Below are 18,193 nucleotides of genomic sequence, written 5' to 3'. Positions count from 1 at the left end.
TGTCTGCACCTGTAGAAAAGTATCAAAGTGGCAAAGGTATAGGTCAACAACATAATTAAGATACAAAGCAAAAATATAAGTTCGCAATTGTCCCCCATAACCAGAGTTTCGCTTAGAATTTAAAAAAAATGACATCCTGCTGTACTGTCAGAGTTGCTTTGGGCACCAAGGGGACTACGTAGCAGCTGTGCTAGAGTACACAACAAAGCAAAAAAATCACTCCAGGTTGGAGCGGCAGTGGAAAGTTAAGCACAGATGTTTTATTTCACGCACCATTAATGTGGCTTATCATCTGCTCCTGTAGTGTGGGAACGCATACATTGGGAAGACAATCCTTTGCGTCATTGTTACCTCAGCGGGATACCAGAGAAATGTCGAAATCGAGAACAGGTATTCACACTTGGTTGCCCACAGTATATAATCTGGATGTGTTTCACTCTACAAGAGACTACTGTGGTAGATAATCATAATGACAAAGACAAAAGAATTAAAAGAGGTATGTGTCAGTCATCCGTCCGTGACCTCCAGTGTTTACAAAAACACTTCTTTGTGTATATGTGCCAAGCCGTAGGGAGGCTTTACGTAACTCAGTCATGCTTGCTAAGTTAAAGATTGAAATAAGGAAAATCACAAGAACATTGTATGAGTGATTTGTAAATGTGGCACCTAATGTATCTTATTCATGTATGTCTTGAGGATAGATTACAGCCAGTGCATAATGTGCTCTTACAGGATGACTTGTGATGAGTAAAAGAAGCCTTCCTCACATCTTTCTCTTTGTTTCTTTTGGATCTTTGGGCACTATGTGTATTGTTACAGCTGCGTGCATGCAGCTGGGTATAGTTCATGTGTTCTGCTTCCTGCCATCTCCTCATCCTCCTCCTCATGCGCTATCTTTGCCGTAACAAAATACAGCTACCTGTGCTACTTATTTTGTTAACGTGTTTGTATTATGGAGAGTTTTGTATTAGCGGTTATTTCTACCCGTGAAATTGTCTCTGTCGGCTATTATACTTAGTCTTGCAAAAGTATGTTTCTCAACATAAATAAATGATCAGTATAAGTGTTGCTGTACTTATTTTTGTAATTTTGTGAGTTATGAAGTTTTTTACACTGTTGCATGTTGTATGACAGAATAATTTGATGCACAACTTTTTAATGTGTGTTTTTCAGATCAATTTTCAACTCGTGCTAACACGCACAAGTTGTGTGGGAAAAAGCGCCAACAAGAGTACCATGAGGTAAGACAGCTGTTTTTACTGTAAGATTGGATTATCAATTGCCAACCAGTTGTTTTCAGCAAGCATAGTATAATGCATAGATTATGTAATCTAAGTTGGAATATTGTTTTTATTACCCTTCATTATATGGGTCTCCTTTGTACATTAGTGCAGCCTTTCTTATTTGTTATGTGTAGCTTGCTTGCTTAGAATGTTAAGTCGTAAGTTAAGTCTTTTAGAACAGGGAAATACGCTGAACATATAGATCTTTTGATATATTATAAGAGACTTGTGCTGTGGTTAATTGAACTTCTACATGAGTTAAACAATACTTTGGGGTTTCATTATGGTTCTGAGTGGCATTGCAGTGTCATGCATATGCAGCTGCAGGCTACATATTGAATATTTATTTAACACTGTTTTGCTTCGTTGGCTATTGATTCCAGTTTAACAGTAATGAGAACTGTCTTGCTTTCATAGTGATTCTGTGCTGACTGATACATTTGAATTTTCCAGAAGACAATAACAAATATTGATGAAATATTATCTGTTTCTTGCTAACCTGCCATGGGATTTTTGGTAAGTTTACTGTGGGTTCTTTGTTAGCCTATGTTGTTTTTTCACAGTAGTCTTCTTGAGAACTAGCCGTAGTCGTGTGTACTTACAGCAAGAGTGTGTTGACACATATTGAAAAGTGGCTGGACACTGCTATACAAGAGTGAAATGACTTACATGGATTAGTTATTTTACTTTATTTCCAAGAGTCCTGCACCACGCACTAAGGCTAACTTGACACACCTTGCTGGAGTCTGATGACTCATCTAGAAAAGTTACCTGAAAATTTCTTGCAGCGTTCATGTGACATTTTATCTTGAGTCATCTGACTCATCTAGAATTGTTAACGGACTCCCTCAGCACTAGTCTTGTAACCCTTTTAAGAGGGTATAGGCGACTACTACAACAGAGTATGCATGACTATTGTGCGTGGAGTCACGTAAACACCTTTTATTGAGCACAGATAGTCTCGGGACTCTCTGCCAAAAGAGAGTTCGGGTGTCTCCCACAAGGTATGTCGTATACGTGACGAGTCCAGACTCTTCGAAAAGACTAAGGGATACTCTTTTTTTTAGTGTGTAGACAGTTTTAGCGGAGCGTCGCTCACGGTACACTTCGCTTGCTACTTGACAGGCTGAGGCAGCGCAAACAACTGAGTTGACTTGGATTTTGGCTAGGCGCCTCTCCTGAAGCTACGGGCAACACTTGGTCAGCTTGGCTGCAAAATGACTGAGAAAGCAGATGGACACCACTCGATAACAGAGCGAAGGCAGCGTCCTGCTTTCCGCTACCGGCACGAGCATTGAAAGAACGAATGTTAACGTTGCTGATGAGCGGCTGTGTGTGTGCATTGTTAGGATACCCAGGTCTGAGTGGCGCCGTACGTAAAGGCTCAGCTTTAGCACTATGAGGTTGCAAAGCGGAACCTAGACAACGCTTCGTACTTATCTCGCCTACTTTCCCATAGCAACGAGAAGAAAGGGGGTTAACCGAGGAGCCCGATTTTTATTATTCGTATCATAAGAAGTCAACAAACAAGGACACCAAGGACAACACAGGGGAAATTACTTATACTTACTAATTGAAATAAAGAAATTATAAATTAATTGAATTGAAAAAGGATGAAAAAACAACTTACAGCAGGTGTGGAATGATCGCACGACTTCGCATTACGGATGCAATGCTCTACCAATTGAGAAACCGAGTGCCTCGAACTTACGTGCAACCACACCTTAATATTGCGTCACGTGACGACGGGCAGGACAGGTGACGTATCGGGCAGGTCAACCGGTAGAGCATCGCACGCGTAATGCAATGACTTGGGATTGTGCCCCAACTGCGCCCATTCCCATTCGACGACAAAGGCATCGAAGCCCAACTCATCGCACAAAGGTGGACATCGCAGTGAGACCTGGAATTGCGAATTTCGTGATTACGTTTATGCGATTGAATAACTATTTGAGCTATCCTTGTCAATGGCCTCTCTCCGTTTCATCATTTCGTCTCACTGCTATTGGGATTATTAGGGTTTTTTCTATGGGCATTCATTCAAAGTAGTGCCTATACCAATGAGAGTATTGTACCGAGAGCGACATACAGACGTAGTTTTATGTTCAAACGCTGGAGTGTAAGACGGTGCATTAATTTTGCACGCAGTTTTCAAAATAAACATGTTCACACGTGCAATCTTCACGTAGAGTGCCTTTGAGGAAATCACAGGTTTCGGCACATCTTGTGGCAGTAGGTGAAGAGCCCTCGGTCCTGGTTTTTCCTCTGACAGGCTGCAGCAAGACGAAATAAAGAATGTGCCAGTCATTCGTTGTTGAGATGAGAAGACATGTCAGGCATGAGTGGCGAATAAATAGCTTCTGCTGTAGTTGGTAGACGATCTACACAAGCAAGAACACGCACAAGACCGGACAATATGGACAGCGCTGCACGTATGCGCACTCAGTCTCGTCCTTGCAAGGCCTCGCGGCCTATGAGATGACGCTTTCGATGTCAACTAGGCTGCCACGAACCGCAGCGTTAAGAATGTGAACCGCCAAAACACTGGAAACAAAAAGTTCGAAAGAAAGAAAAGTTCGATCTATACAAGACTTAGCTCAACTACAGCGATTGCGCAAACAAAATACGGTAATACGTTTCCTGTTCCGGAAATATTCTGTGGCTGTTCATTAATGCATTTCCTTTTTACTTGAGCAAAATTAATAGTCACGCTTATTTAGGAAGCCGCTAGATATCAGTTTTCTTTTTTGATCAATGAAAAAAAAAGGGAAACCTGGGGGACCGCTCAGAATTATTGAGTGTCACTGGGAGCATATTTAGCCTGACTTAATGCGTTGCTTTTTTCCACGATTTATCTATTTAATAGTGGCGGCACCAATGCCGGCAAAACTTCCTTAATCATTCTGGAGGATTTCCCAAGCATTCACTTCCTCGAAGAATAAATACTTTCAAGTTGGAGATGCCAGCAAGCATTTCTAGCACAGAGTCCAGGAACTGGGGACACCTGCATACTTTCGCCTTTGCCAACCGGTAGCTGGAAACTATCGTTGTTTACAGAGAAGAGCATCGTTTTTGCCGAATAAGTAAGAAAAAGGGAAATTAAGTAAAACGAAAAGTTGGGCGAGTTCGTTCGGGTTCATTTTCTTGTTAATTTCAGCGCGCATGATAAGCAAACCGAGGACGAGGTCGCGGGATCGAATCCCGGCCACGGCGGCCGCATTTCGATGGGGGCGAAATGCGAAAACACCCGTGTACTTAGATTTAGGTGCACGTTAAAGAACCCCAGGTGGTCAAAATTTCCGGAGTCCCCCACTACGGCGTGCCTCATAATCAGAAAGTGGTTTTGGCACGTAAAACCCCATAATTTTATGATAAGCAAACCCCCAAAAAAGAGGCACAAACGGCCACACGTGCCAACTCGCAACTAAAACTTTATTTCATGGAACGCACAAATAAATATGAGGCACCGTAAAGAAGCAAGGAGCAAGAAGTGCACATTGACAAAAAGTGCAGCTTTTAGCATGCGCAGAGCAGAGAAGCACACGGCTGTGAACCTTTAATTCTTTTGTGGATTTGTTGATTGTGCGCGCTGAAATCTACAAAAAAAATTACAGGGTGTCTCAAAGTCTCTCTTAAGTGGTGAACGGCGAAAGCCTACTCTGCCTCCTGTTATCATTCGCCTCTTTCTCTTCTTTCTTTGAGTCATTACTGCTCCCTACTAAGCATTTTAGTCATTTGTAATCAATTATGGTCATTACAAGGCGTAGTTAGACATGTTGGTCATATCACAGCCATTACTAGTCATTAGTGCTCACCAGTAAGCATTTATAGTCATTTTTAATCAATTGTGGTCATTACAAGCTGTGGTTCGACATACTGGTCATTTCGTAGTCATTAATAGTAATTTTAGTCATACTATTTATTACTAGACATTTCTAGTCATTTCTAATCAATTGTAGTCATTACAAGTCGTTATTAGTCATTGCTAGTCGTTATTAACCTCTACCACTCTCTATTATAACGTTATCATTCGCAAACTGTCAGTATCAATCACTTTTCATTCTTTAACCTGTCTTTAATCTGTCTTCATATGGCATGATGACGCTTCGGTGGGCACTCCGACGGTCAGGTGTGCTGACACAAACTTCACCATGAGCATAGAAAGGCTTTCGCCTTTAAAGAAAGAAAAAAAAAAACTAATGACCGGAGATGTCCCAAGAACAGTTGATACATGCCTAGCTGTACACCATGCGTAAGCGCTAGCGTTACTTGCGGCCAAAAACGTGTTGGAAATTGAAAGGGAATTTGCACCCTTAGGGGCCTGTGCAAATATCTCAGATCTGGACATGTTTCCGTGCACGCAGAATAAGCTTGCGAAGTAATTGTACCCAGGATTCTCCATGTGACGTGCGCATTTCCCCAGATTACACGAGCGAAAACAAGGTGAGAATGTCGTCAGAGGAGGTTGTTTTGCGAAGGCTGGACGTTCCGTGTGATGTCGTGCTGCCTCCTAGATTGTTTTTTATTTGGTTATTCTTTCCTACATGCGTGCGCACTCAACTGATTTTGCTTTGCCTAGCTTGTCTTGCGATGTGCGTGTGTTGGTGGCAGCGTGTAACCACAAAGCGGGGAGTGCCGATAAGTGGGAACTGCTGGCGTTTTCAACGAGGAAAATAGTTTATCTTGGCGCAAAGCACTACAGCCTGCATGTATCCCCACTTGTTGCAATGCACTGAAGCTGTAACAGGTGACAATGTTGACCTGCGCAATTTTTTAATTGCCTCTGGCAGATAGTGTAATGCTAACCCTTCATCTAAATTTGCACAATGAGCCGACCATTACTTAAACGAAAAATCAAAATGTTTAATTGTAGAAATAATATAGCTAAACTAACATCGTAGGTAATTACTTTATTGCATATATTTCAATCTATAAATTGGGCTGCGCCAGTTTCGAGATATTAATTTTAAAAGTGTTCGGCGAATGCAATGGCATTTCAATCATGTTGTGCTTCAATGCACATAACAGCGCTTTCTTAAAATAAGTGAAACAGTGCGTTCTTATTGCAAGTTTGACGGCTGATATCTCGAATCCAGCGCCATCCTCAGAATCCGTTCCAAGTGGATATGCCTTGAAAGTTCACTAGTTAGAATTTCTAGATTCAAATATGTGCTGTGAAGTAATTAGTTAAGAAAGTTAATTAGCCTAATTATGCTATTTATTTATTTATTTATTTATTTATTTATTTATTTGGCATTTCGATTCCTCGCAAAAGTAATGACCACATCATCGAGTGCCGGCCGCCTCGTTGTGCTATCTGCCACACGCAATTTCTAAAAAAATTGGTGCAGCCTAAAAGAACTGCGCATGTAGCGTTGACAATTTAGCGCAAGGGTGTTTGGAACCGAATACATTTTTATTCGTGTACATGACGATGCAGACTGCAGCAAACAGCGTTACCTAATTGTGTTAAGCGTTTGGCTGGGCAAGATATAAGATTGTTCTGGAGATGTCACATAAGTCGCCATTTCAGAACCTGAACGCTTTTATAGATCCGTCTCTGCAGTTATGCAAATACTTCACAATTGCCGTCCATTTTCTCCTATATATCGTCAAGTCGCAGTGACGGTGCCCAGGCCGATTGCTGCTAAAACTGTGAGCGATAAAAAGTAACTGGGGCGGAAATCACTAAGCGAACTTACAAAAAAATTTGGCGTAAGAAAAATCTTACGGAAAAAGAGCATTCACATATCTAAAACTGTTCGTAAGATCAGTGAGCCTGCGCTGCCCGCCGCCGCAAGGACGAGCGCTGTAGACGAAAAAGAAAAGCGTGTATGTAATGGTAGCACAGGTGAGAGCTTGAGTACTTCCGCCAATAGATAGCGTAAGTCATCACAAAACCATCACAAAACCTAAACAGCCGTCGTAGCTGTCGAAGTAAGAAGACATTTATACGATAGGAGTGCGGCTAGCTGTCTTAGGAGCGCAAATATGTCTGTCTGCGCCGCTCCAGCTGACGCGGCTAAGCGTTGTAATGCGCTGTTGCGCCTGACTTGTCATAGGCTACAACTGATAGCCGAGGATAGCGCGTGCTTATACCTTTGTGACACGCTCTGATTTGCATCTCAAAATGCATTGAGCTGTTCAATGTATAATTTAATTGAGTGTGCGCTGCTGTGGAAGGCAGTAAGATTAATGGCGTGAGGCGAACCTCTGACTAATGTCTGATAGGCTCTGTTCCTATATGTGCTCAAGAGCCTCAATTTTCCTACTCGTCACTGCACTCCGTTGTATGTTCGCAAATAGAAGTGTAGTGTCCGTCCCTGACAACCGTGAAGTTTGTCATTAGTGTGTTTTCAGCACTACTATTGTATTTTGTTTCTCCAGTTTGATCTTTCTCTCGCTCAAAGGGCTGTGCATGATAATTTTTTCCAATGCTTTGAGGCTATAATTGTCCAGGCGAGATGTAATGAAAAAAAAACGCTTAAACATTTCTAATTATAAAAACACGTTACTATTGCACAATTCGCCGTAGTCTGATGTTCTCTTAGCTTCAGCCTTCTCTATGCCACCTGACTGTGTTATTAATGGCTATGTTTTATCATTATTCTGTTTCATCTCCTGAATGTCACCAGGTTGCCCGGGCCCAGTCAACCTGTCAAAAAACAGCTTTTCGCCCAGGTATCCCTATCAGAAATGTCTATTTTGTCTGGAAAATAAAACTGAAATGAAATCAAATTATATAGCTCATACTTTCCGTTCAGCACTAATTCGAATCGACGTAGTGTTTGTGCTCTCGTTTTTCCTCATACTGTGGGCCCGCGGTGTGAGCGAACGTATGCTTACTACACTCTTAGCCAAGTCCTGGCTAGAATCCACGCATGCAGGCAGGAAATCTGATCAAATTATGGCCGCTGATATACCATTCGCTGGGCGGCCCCCCGGAGGCTGCGGCCCATTTTCAAGCGGCTCAAGTTTCAGTCAGCCCCATTCTAAGCGGCCTTTAGAATAGGCGCGACCAATGGAATGCAAGATTTTAAGTCAAATTTTTCCTGGCTATTTGCGGCCTACCATGAGGCGTGACTGCTCTGACGGCGGCCTGTGCGTATGCGTCCCGCACGGCAGTGCGGAAAAGAACAAAGCGAATTAACACTTAATCCGCAATTATATTCGCAATCAGCAGTCACATAACCTAATTAGAACACAATCATCAAGGCAATCACATAATTATGAAGACTTCACAATACTCCGTACACATCACGTGGATTTGAACCTACGTACACTCGCATTTATGAGATTCAAAAACACATCGTAACCATTACACCACAGGGCCACCACACTCACTGTGGGCTCTTTTAGGGGTTATATATCTACGAAATGTATTTGAGGAATCGGCGGCGGTGGCTGGCGTTTTTTTTTTTTTTGCAGTGTGCTATGCTGTTGAGTATTCGAATATGTTTGCGTTTGCATCACTTACATTTCTTGCTACGACTGACGAAGGAAGACAACGTAGACGGCAACGTGATAACTATTCTTCCCGGTTTGTCACCACCGCATGGAAATAACAAATGTGCCGTTCAGCTCATGATCGAGTGCTTCTCCAGTCCATGCATTATATGTTCTCCAAAAATACGCGGATACAAAGTATCGCGCCAACCATCCACGTATGTGAACTTAATTCGCGCGTATACTGGTGAGCATTTCTGTTTATTTTTTTCCTCCAGTTCCATTCGTATATGATCAACTGCGACGCCAGTACAAGGCACTTCTACGTGCCTCACACTGCCGTGTGGGCACTCTTTTCAAGTGCATTAGTTTAGAGTTTCGTTCACTCCGCTGTAAGCGGTTGTCCTGCATTAGCAACGGATCGTTAGCATTTTGGAGCGCACACATTCCAGCATTTGGAGACTGCGTCTGCCGATAGCCGCGTCACATGCATCGGCACGCATGTTTCAATTACTTATGTCTCCACTTCTTACGCGTGCACTGCTCATATCCTGTGGCAGTGCTCGTTCTAAAATCTTCGAAGACCATCTATGCTCATGCGTGCGTTCATTATAAACGCACAGGATGGACTTGCCTGCTAGTTGGTTTGGCATTTTAGAAGAAACAGCGCAACACAAGGAGGACGGAAAAACATGGACCACACCACGTAGCGCTGGTGCGGTTGATGCTTTTTCGTCGTCCTTGTGTTTGCGCTCTTTCTTCTTCCACGACACATGCACACCACAGGTGCACGAAAGTTTCGGAGCATGGGGGGTTCACTTTGTTTTCCCCGTTTCCTTTCAGTGTCAGTGGAACAGTGCGTTGCCCCGAATTGCGCACGCTTACCCCTGTATTCAGAAATGCATCTTAACTTGAAGCCCATGCTTGATCTAAATGACGCAGGTCGTGAACAAACCAAGAGAAACGCAATGAGCGTCTTGGGGGGCGTTCGCACCAGGCGTGATTTATGTCAAGTGAAGCATGAGCTTGAAATTAAGATGCATTTCTGAATATGGGGGTTAGTGATCTGCTTCTCACAGAAAATGTCGAAGAAACGCCCACCAAAACTAGGCACATTTGTAAACTTAACTAGACAGTAGGAAGTTCCATAGAAAAAAGAGTGGTATTAAAGGCTTTCAGTGTTTTTCTTTACTCCAAAATGATTGCGCTGTCGTGGCATCAATGTACAGAGATAGTGCAGCGTTAGTTAAAAAGCATGAATTCCTGAATTCCTTGCCAAAATAAGCTTGTGAAATGATTTAGGTGCTAGAATCCAGGGTTTGTAGCGATCCTTCAAAACTCTTTATTTCTAAAATGCCATTTTCAAGGAATTGAAAACCCTTGACTTTTTAGAAGTACTGGAAAGTCCTTAAATTTGTACACTTGGCTAGACTTAGCAGACATTGAATACCATTTTTTTTCTTCTGTGGCTCTCTCGCATGTCACAGACTGTGGAGGTAATAGAAGGAAAGCGGCATCTTTAAAGTTGAAATTACAAAGGAGCCACGGATACCAGTTTTAGGCACATGGATCCAATAACAAATGTACTTGAACCAGAAGCAGGAAGCTCAACAATTGAGTCATTCGAAGAGAAGCCACGAGGAGTAAATCGAGAGCTACAGACAATAAAAAGGAACTAGAAGTGACTATTGCTTATTTGATGGTGAAAAGCTTAAGCAAAATTGACATCACGTCCACTGTCAAATCAAAGTCTTTAAAAACTGCGAAGGTTGCAGGTGCAAGCAGTTAATTATGCTATTGCAGAGAACGTTCGAGCGCTTTCTTGAAATGCCTCCTTGTGTGTGCATTAAGACACTGTGTACGTTTAGTGAAGGCCGGTGAAAGGCAAATTAACAGTCTTTCAAATGCTTGAAATCAGTGAAATGCGATCTGTTTTTTTTTTGTTTGCATTAACGATCTCGTCATTGAACAAGATATTGCCTCTCCAAGCTACTAAACACATCGCATGAGGCCCTTGAAGTTACTATGTCGGGGCCTCGAAAGTCCTTGAAAACCCTTGAATTTATTGCTTCAATATTGCTAGGAACCCTGGAGAACAACTGTCATGGACTAATAACCTTGGCTGAACAGGGACTTATAAGCAGAGCACAGGAAGACTAGAAATCCAGTAGTAGGCATAGAGGGCCCTGAAAAAAATGTTCCACATTTGCTCGTCTGCCTTATGTTTCTCCACTGACTGTCGCATTTTTAATAGAAGTGCCCTTTCTTATCTACTCCAACAAACGCAACATTACCAACTCCAGAGTGGGGCAGTCCTTCAGCCAGTGCAAAACTCTTTTTGTACATCCCAGTCAGCTCTGTCCTTTTTCCAGCATTGTAGTACAATATTTGTTAGACTGGTTTAGCAGAATATGAGCAGTATACTTTTAAATTAGCTGTTTATTTGTATGCACAAGTTCAGGTCCTCAGTTTGGTTGCATGACAAAGTGCCATACCTCAATAGATACAAGAAACAATTTTATCAAAGTTTAATAAAATCCAAACAGTCATAATAACAATATGATGACATACATTTATTTTGATACGTATACAGCCCAAGTCTTGGCACTGTGTAAATTCAACTATGCATCGCAAGTACTGTGTTCTGACCACTATTATTCACATGTGTAGAACCATCACAGCAATTCTTCAACAAATATCACAGTGATGAGTGACATACACTTTGTAACTGCTTTAAATGAGCATAATGTATACAAATGGTTTACACACAGGTGTAAAACCAACAAAGCAGTTCTTTAAAAAATATCACAGCCCTTAGTGACGTACATGCTGTAACTCCATTGTAAAAGCTTAATACCAACACGTGAGCACACAGAAAGCTAGCAGTGGGCCTACATGGAAATACCACCGCCTCATCACTAATTCACAAGTGTAAAACCAACCAAGCAGTCCTTTAAAGAATATCGCAATGCTTAGTGACATACATTTTGTAACTAGCTTATATCAGCCTTATACAAACATGACAACATACACAAAACTAGCGGTGCACCTACATAGAACTGCGGCCATCTGAACACTATTATTTGCAAGTGTAAGCTCTACAGAACAGTTCATTATAGTGACGCCCATTTTGTAACTGCCTAATACAAGCTTAGTGCAAGCACAAGAATGCGGAAAAAATCAATTAAAAACTTGCTCTATGAATGCACCAACAGATCAACACAAATGGTAAACACCGCATTGAAGACACCTGTGACTGTGGCAAAGCGCAGTGCTGTGCCGGTTGAAACCAGCGTCCACAAAGGTATTGAGCGATGCTTAAATCACAGGCAATAAAGTGCTGAAAGACTGCGTCTCTAATGTACCTATTTTAATTCCAATTTCTTGAATATAGGGCTCTCTTGCAGATAAGGCATCTGATCCAACTGACCTGATTTTACATCTGTTACATGCATACAATGCACTAAGATATAACTGGTAATAATAATTATAAAAGGCATTTATTAACTTGACAGTATGATGAAGATGCATGACTAGAAAAGTTCTGTCCCCTTCGTATTTCTTAAAAAGATTTCTCACTTTTTGCATTAATGAACATCCGGGAACCTCGACCCTACACAAGAAAGATACTGCTGTGTCAATAATGTTGTGAATAATTTTTTGTGAAAGCTTTTTTTACAGACAAGTTGCAGTCTCGTTTCTGGAGGTTGAGCTGTATCATGCAAAATAACATGGAAAGTGGTCACATGGGAGCATGACACTACGTCATAATGTTCGTTTCAGTTGACTCTCTTGCCCTAGAAGTCGCTGCTCACTGTGGCCAGTGATGCAACAGCAGTATCTGTGTGATTTTCATCACACTTCTGTCCTATGCCATGCATACCAGAGTTGGCGGCACATAGATACCCAAATTCGATAGTGTTGCTTTCTCAGGTGGTTGCTTTTGATTTGCTCAATATCAGTTGGCACTTGAGCTTCATCAAACGTCTTTTTTAACTCTTCAACAACATCAACAACAATCTTATGACACCTGATTTGTCCTTCTAATTGCCTACAAAGACCACTTAATCTAGCAACAACACTAACAGTCTCTACTAGCTTCCGATGGAAGAGGTGTGTACCACCATGTGTTCCGCGTTGTTGTGGTTATGTGGGCTGGCTGGGGAGGCAACAACTGTAATATGTTAGCATATTTTAAAGTGACGCTTGTACTGTGTTAGAACACCTTAGTCTTGCACTTGCTGCACAAGAACACTAGCTCACAGTCATGGTGAAAAGCTTGTATGTTGACAAATCAGTTGTATGCACTACAAAAAAGTCACAGTGATAGCACACATGTTGCCCTGCCAGGCCTGGTGCAGTTCCTTCTGACACTGCTGCTGATGCTGACGTGCTGCTGCTGGCCTCGTACATTGTTGCAGCTGCAGTGGACGTGGCAGTCTCTGTATCTGTTCCTGCCGTGTCATCTGTCATGGTAACTTCAGATGGTATCGGGCTCACTTCTGCTACAGAGATGTCGTTTGCCCCTTGAGGGCTCTCGTCATCAGGGCCAATAATTTCGTAAGCATTGTGTCCTGCATCGAAGAACCAATGAAAACAGCCTGAATCAATAAACATTGCTCTAAAAAGTACGGATATCACAACTTAACCACAAGCTTTGCACATCAGTGACCAGGCTTAATGAATAATACTTGCAGGAGGAGTTACACAATTGTGTGTGCACATTACAGTAAAGCCTCACTAGAAGACATACTCAAGAGGCACGGGACACATGTCTCTTGAAACCAAAAATTTTAAAACACTGAAGAGCCTGACTAGATCACTTTAATATGCATCATCACTAAAGCATGTTTAGATATATCTGAAGGAATAATTGCTCAGGGTGGCTTAAACGGCCCCTAAACAACCTCTCGACATTCTTTGAACATTTCAAACACGTGTATCGAAATCAGAATGCCGTCACAATCGACTATGTCAAACGCCGCAGTGCTACGCACTGCGGGAGTCCCACAAAACTTCAGAAAACAACCCCATGTGCCTCTCCGGACTTATCCTGCATCCTTCAGTTCGTCCTGACATGACCAGGCTGTCTCTGACGATGTCACCAGTTTCTTGTGCTGTTTATTGGTTGAACGAGAGAGTACGACTGCCGGCAAGGTCTGCAAGCAATTACACGCACTCCCTCTTCCTCGTCGCGTTCCTCGCGATGCCATTGTGGGCAGCCAATGAGGGCAAAGAACAGAAACGCCGACTGAAGGGTCTCCCTATGAAGCTCTTCAACACAGCGAGTCACCATAAGCTTCCATTGTATTGGCGAGGTCATTACCGGCACCCCTCGCAGGACGATGGGCCGGCACGGCAGCAACAGAGCTCGTTGGTTATGGCCTGTCCCGTAACATGTGGAGGTGTACTCGGCGAGGAAAAGATGATACCATCCAGATGGCGCACACCAGATGAAAGAGTGAAATGAGTGGGCACTACTTTTCGATAATCAAACACATGTAACTCCACTGCACCGTTTCGAAAAATTGTCGTGGCTACGTGTTCGTTGCGTTATCATGTACGACTGAAACACCACAACTGAATTTCAACCTCGGTGGTTTAGGGGCCCCTTAAAGAAGACATTCGCAGCCTTTTAGTGACTGTAGATTGTGTTAGCTTCCTTCCGAACTTCTGGAAGTTAAACACTTCACTTTGCAAGCCTTGTTGCTCGCAGTACTTTTGAGGTGCTCTTACACGCTCGTCAGCTTCAACTGCCGACACTTTCTGCCCTGCACTGTCCCCGTTGCCCTCCTTTTCTAGTTCATGCTTAAAGAGACATGCGCAATTGACTTCTGTGAGGATTGCGTGATCTTTACGCTCTTCGGAGCACACAAGGTGCATGAAGTGAATGTGTCTGGGTTGTGTCCCTTCAAAGTAGTGAATACTTAAAAAGTCATCGTTAGTAACAAAGGTGTCTCTTGTATACCGTGTTGTTAACGTGGCACACATCGGAAAGCCAACCAAACCATTTTCAGATGTCTCTTACAACCAACTGTATCTTGTAATGAGATTCTACTGTACTGCATATTTTTCATCTATGGATCATCTGCATGTACATATAGTCACAAAGACATGTTGTGTGGAATGGCGAATCAGGAAAAAGCTCTTACTATTACTTTTTGGCCCTAACATAAGCAGCTGATAACAATATGATAAAAAAGCAGGCAATGAGGCTAGCATGGAACATAATCCTTCAGCTCTAAACAGCTTTTTGGGCCCACATAATTCCCTCATATGACATAAGGAAACAACTTGATTGCAGTAATGGCTGCATGTGATCGGAGTTGATTGAAACCAGCAATACGTAAGGTTGCCCTGTATGTAATTTTATCAGAGTGCTTTTTAGATGTCCGGCTGGCGATCCTGGCTGCACGATGTTTCTCATGCTTTTTGGCACGATTCCTTTCTTTTCAACTCCACTATTTTTTCTGGTTTTCTTCAATTCCCCCTTGCGCAAAATAGCACACCTGAAGTATCAAACTGGGTGAATTATTGTGTGTATCAAACCTGTTAACATGCGTGCTTCTCTGTGGTCTGTGTTGTATTGTTGCACTGTACAAGTCATAAAAGGTCCCTGCCTTTAGCTTAATTGTATATATATATATATACACCAGAAAAACAGCAGTTCTGGGTCCGGGTAAATATTCACAGTGAAGTAGACGCGCGTATGAAGCGGATTATTGACGTTTCGGCCGGGGTCGAAACCCGGCCGAAACGTCAATAATAAATACATATAAATATATACATATATATATATATATATATATATATATATATATATATATATAATATGTCTCTCTCATGTTTTGAAATATATGTACATTCAGGAGTGCCTGCATGCTCCTCTCCCCTGCTCCGGTGACGAAAAGGAGAGCCTTTTTATGTACCATAGTAAAACATTCACAGGTTTTCGCGGGGCCCATTACATCACTTATATGGATCTGTCACAATGCAGAGTAGCAGTGGTCCATAATACTAGCCCATCCCATCATCATCATCATCATCATCATCATCATCAGCCTGGTTACACCCACTGCAGGGCAAAGGCCTCTCCCATATTTCTCCAACAACCCCGGTCATGTATTTATTGTGGCCATGCCGTCCCTTCAAATTTATTAATCTCATCCGGCCACCTAACTTTCTGCCGTCGCCTGCTACGCTTCCCTTCCCTTGGAATCCAGTCCGTAACCCTTAATGACCATCGGTTATCTTCCCTCCTCATTACATGACCTGCTCACGCCCATTTCTTTTTCTTGATTTCAACTAAGATGTCATTCACTCGCGTTTGTTCCCTCACCCAATCTGCTCTTTTCTTATCCCTTAACGTTACACCTATCATTCTTCTTTCCATAGCTCGTTGCGTCGTCCTCAATTTGAGTAGAACCCTTTTCGTAAGCCTCCAGGTTTCTGCCCCGTAGGTGAGTACTGGTAAGACACAGCTATTATGCACTTTTCTCTTGAGGGATGATGGCAACCTGCTGTTCATGATCTGAGAATGCCTGCCAAACGCACCCCAGCCCATTCTTATTCTTCTGATTATTTCTGTCTCATGATCCGGATCCGCAGTCACTACCTGCCCTAAGTAGATGTATTCCCTAACGACTTCCAGTGCCTCGCTGCCTATTGTAAACTGCTGTTCTCTTCCGAGACTGTTAAACATTACTTTTGTTTTCTGCAGATTAATTTTTAGACCGACTCTTCTGCTTTGCCTCTCCAGGTCAGTGAGCATGCATTGCAGTTGGTCCCCTGAGTTACTAACCAAGGCAATATCATCAGCGAATCGCAAGTTACTAAGGTATTCTCCATTAACTCTTATCCCCAATTTTTCCCAATCCAGGTCTCTGAATACCTCCTGTAAACACGATGTGAATAGCATTGGAGAGATCGTATCTCCCTGCCTGACGCCTTTCTTTATTGGGATTTTGTTGCTTTCTTTGTAGAGGACTACGGTGGCTGTGGAGCCGCTATAGATATCTTCCAGTATTTTTACATATGGCTCATCTACACCCTGATTCCGTAATGCCTCCATGACTGCTGAGGTTTCGACTGAATCAAACGCTTTCTCGTAGAAAATGAAAGCTATATATAAGGGTTGGTTATATTCTGCACATTTCTCTATCACTTGATTGATAGTGTGAATATGGTCTATTGCTGAGTAGCCTTTACGGAATCCTGCCTGGTCCTTTGGTTGACCGAAGTCTAAGGTGTTCCTGATTCTATTTGCGATTACCTTAGTAAATACTTTGTAGGCAACGGACAGTAAGCTGATCGGTCTATAATTTTTCAAGACTTTGGCGTCCCCTTTCTTATGGATTAGGATTATGTTAGCGTTCTTCCAAGATTCCGGTACGCTCGAGGTTATGAGGCATTGCGTATACAGAGTGGCCAGTTTCTCTAGAACAATCTGACCACCATCCTTCAACAAATCTGCTGTTACCTGATCCTCCTCAGCTGCCTTCCCCCTTTGCATAGCTCCTAAGGCTTTCTTTACTTCTTCTGGCGTTACCTGTGGGATTTCGAATTCCTCCAGGCTATTCTCTCTTCTACTATCGTCGTGAGTGCCACTGGTACTGTATAAATCTCTATAGAACTCCTCAGCCACTTGAACTATCTCATCCATATTAGTAACGATATTGCCGGCTTTGTCTCTTAACGTATACATCTGATTCTTGCCTATTCCTAGTTTCTTCTTCACTGTTTTTAGGCTTCCTCCGTTCCTGAGCGCCTGTTCCATTCTATCCATATTATAGTTCCTGATGTCCGCTGTCTTACGCTTGTTGATTAACTTAGAAAGTTCTGCCAGTTCTATTCTAGCTGTAGGGTTAGAGGCTTTCATACATTGGCGTTTCTTGATCAGATCTTTCGTCTCCTGCGATAGCTTACTGGTTTCCTGTCTAACGGCGTTACCACCGACTTCTATTGCGCACTCCTTAATGATGCCCATGAGATTGTCTTTCATTGCTTCAACACTAAGGTCCTCTTCCTGAGCTAAAGCGGAATACCTGTTCTGTAGCTTGATCCGGAATTCCTCTAGTTTCCCTCTTGCCGCTAACTCATTGATTGGCTTCTTGTGTATTCGTTTCTTCCGTTCCCTCCTCAGGTCTAGCCTAATTCGAGTTCTTACCATCCTATGGTCACTGCAGCGTACCTTGCCGAGCACGTCTACATCTTGTATGATGCCAGGATTCGCGCAGAGTATGAAGTCGATTTCATTTCTAGTCTCACCATTCGGGCTCCTCCACGTCCACTTTCGTCTAACCCGCTTGCGGAAAAAGGTATTCATTATCCGCATATTATTCTGTTCTGCAAACTCTACTAAAACTCTCCTCTGCTATTCCTAAAGCCTATGCTATATTCCCCTACGGACTTGTCTCCAGCCTGCTTCTTGCCTACCCTGGCAATGAAGTCATCCATCAGTATAG

At 42.6% G+C, this 18,193-nt stretch overlaps 1 protein-coding gene across 3 annotated transcripts in view; it reads right to left on the bottom strand.

The window, feature by feature from the left end:
* LOC135916947 (uncharacterized) overlaps positions 1 to 18,193 on the bottom strand; it is a 206,052-nt gene that overhangs the window by 84,799 nt on the left and 103,060 nt on the right. For 2 of the 3 annotated variants that reach the window (XM_070529954.1, XM_070529955.1), the window contains one exon: positions 3,382 to 3,556. The exons of the other annotated variant lie outside the window; for it this stretch is intronic. In XM_070529954.1, the coding sequence (XP_070386055.1) occupies positions 3,489 to 3,556 (68 nt within the window). In that variant the 3' untranslated portion in view covers positions 3,382 to 3,488. Of the gene's footprint in view, positions 1 to 3,381; positions 3,557 to 18,193 lie in introns of those variants that run through there. 3 annotated transcript variants of the gene reach the window in all.

Source organism: Dermacentor albipictus, unplaced genomic scaffold (assembly GCF_038994185.2).
Source record: "Dermacentor albipictus isolate Rhodes 1998 colony unplaced genomic scaffold, USDA_Dalb.pri_finalv2 scaffold_38, whole genome shotgun sequence".
Lineage (NCBI taxonomy): Eukaryota > Metazoa > Arthropoda > Arachnida > Ixodida > Ixodidae > Dermacentor > Dermacentor albipictus.
Note: the sequence above shows the minus strand (reverse complement) of the source record. Positions and strands in the feature narration are given on the sequence as shown.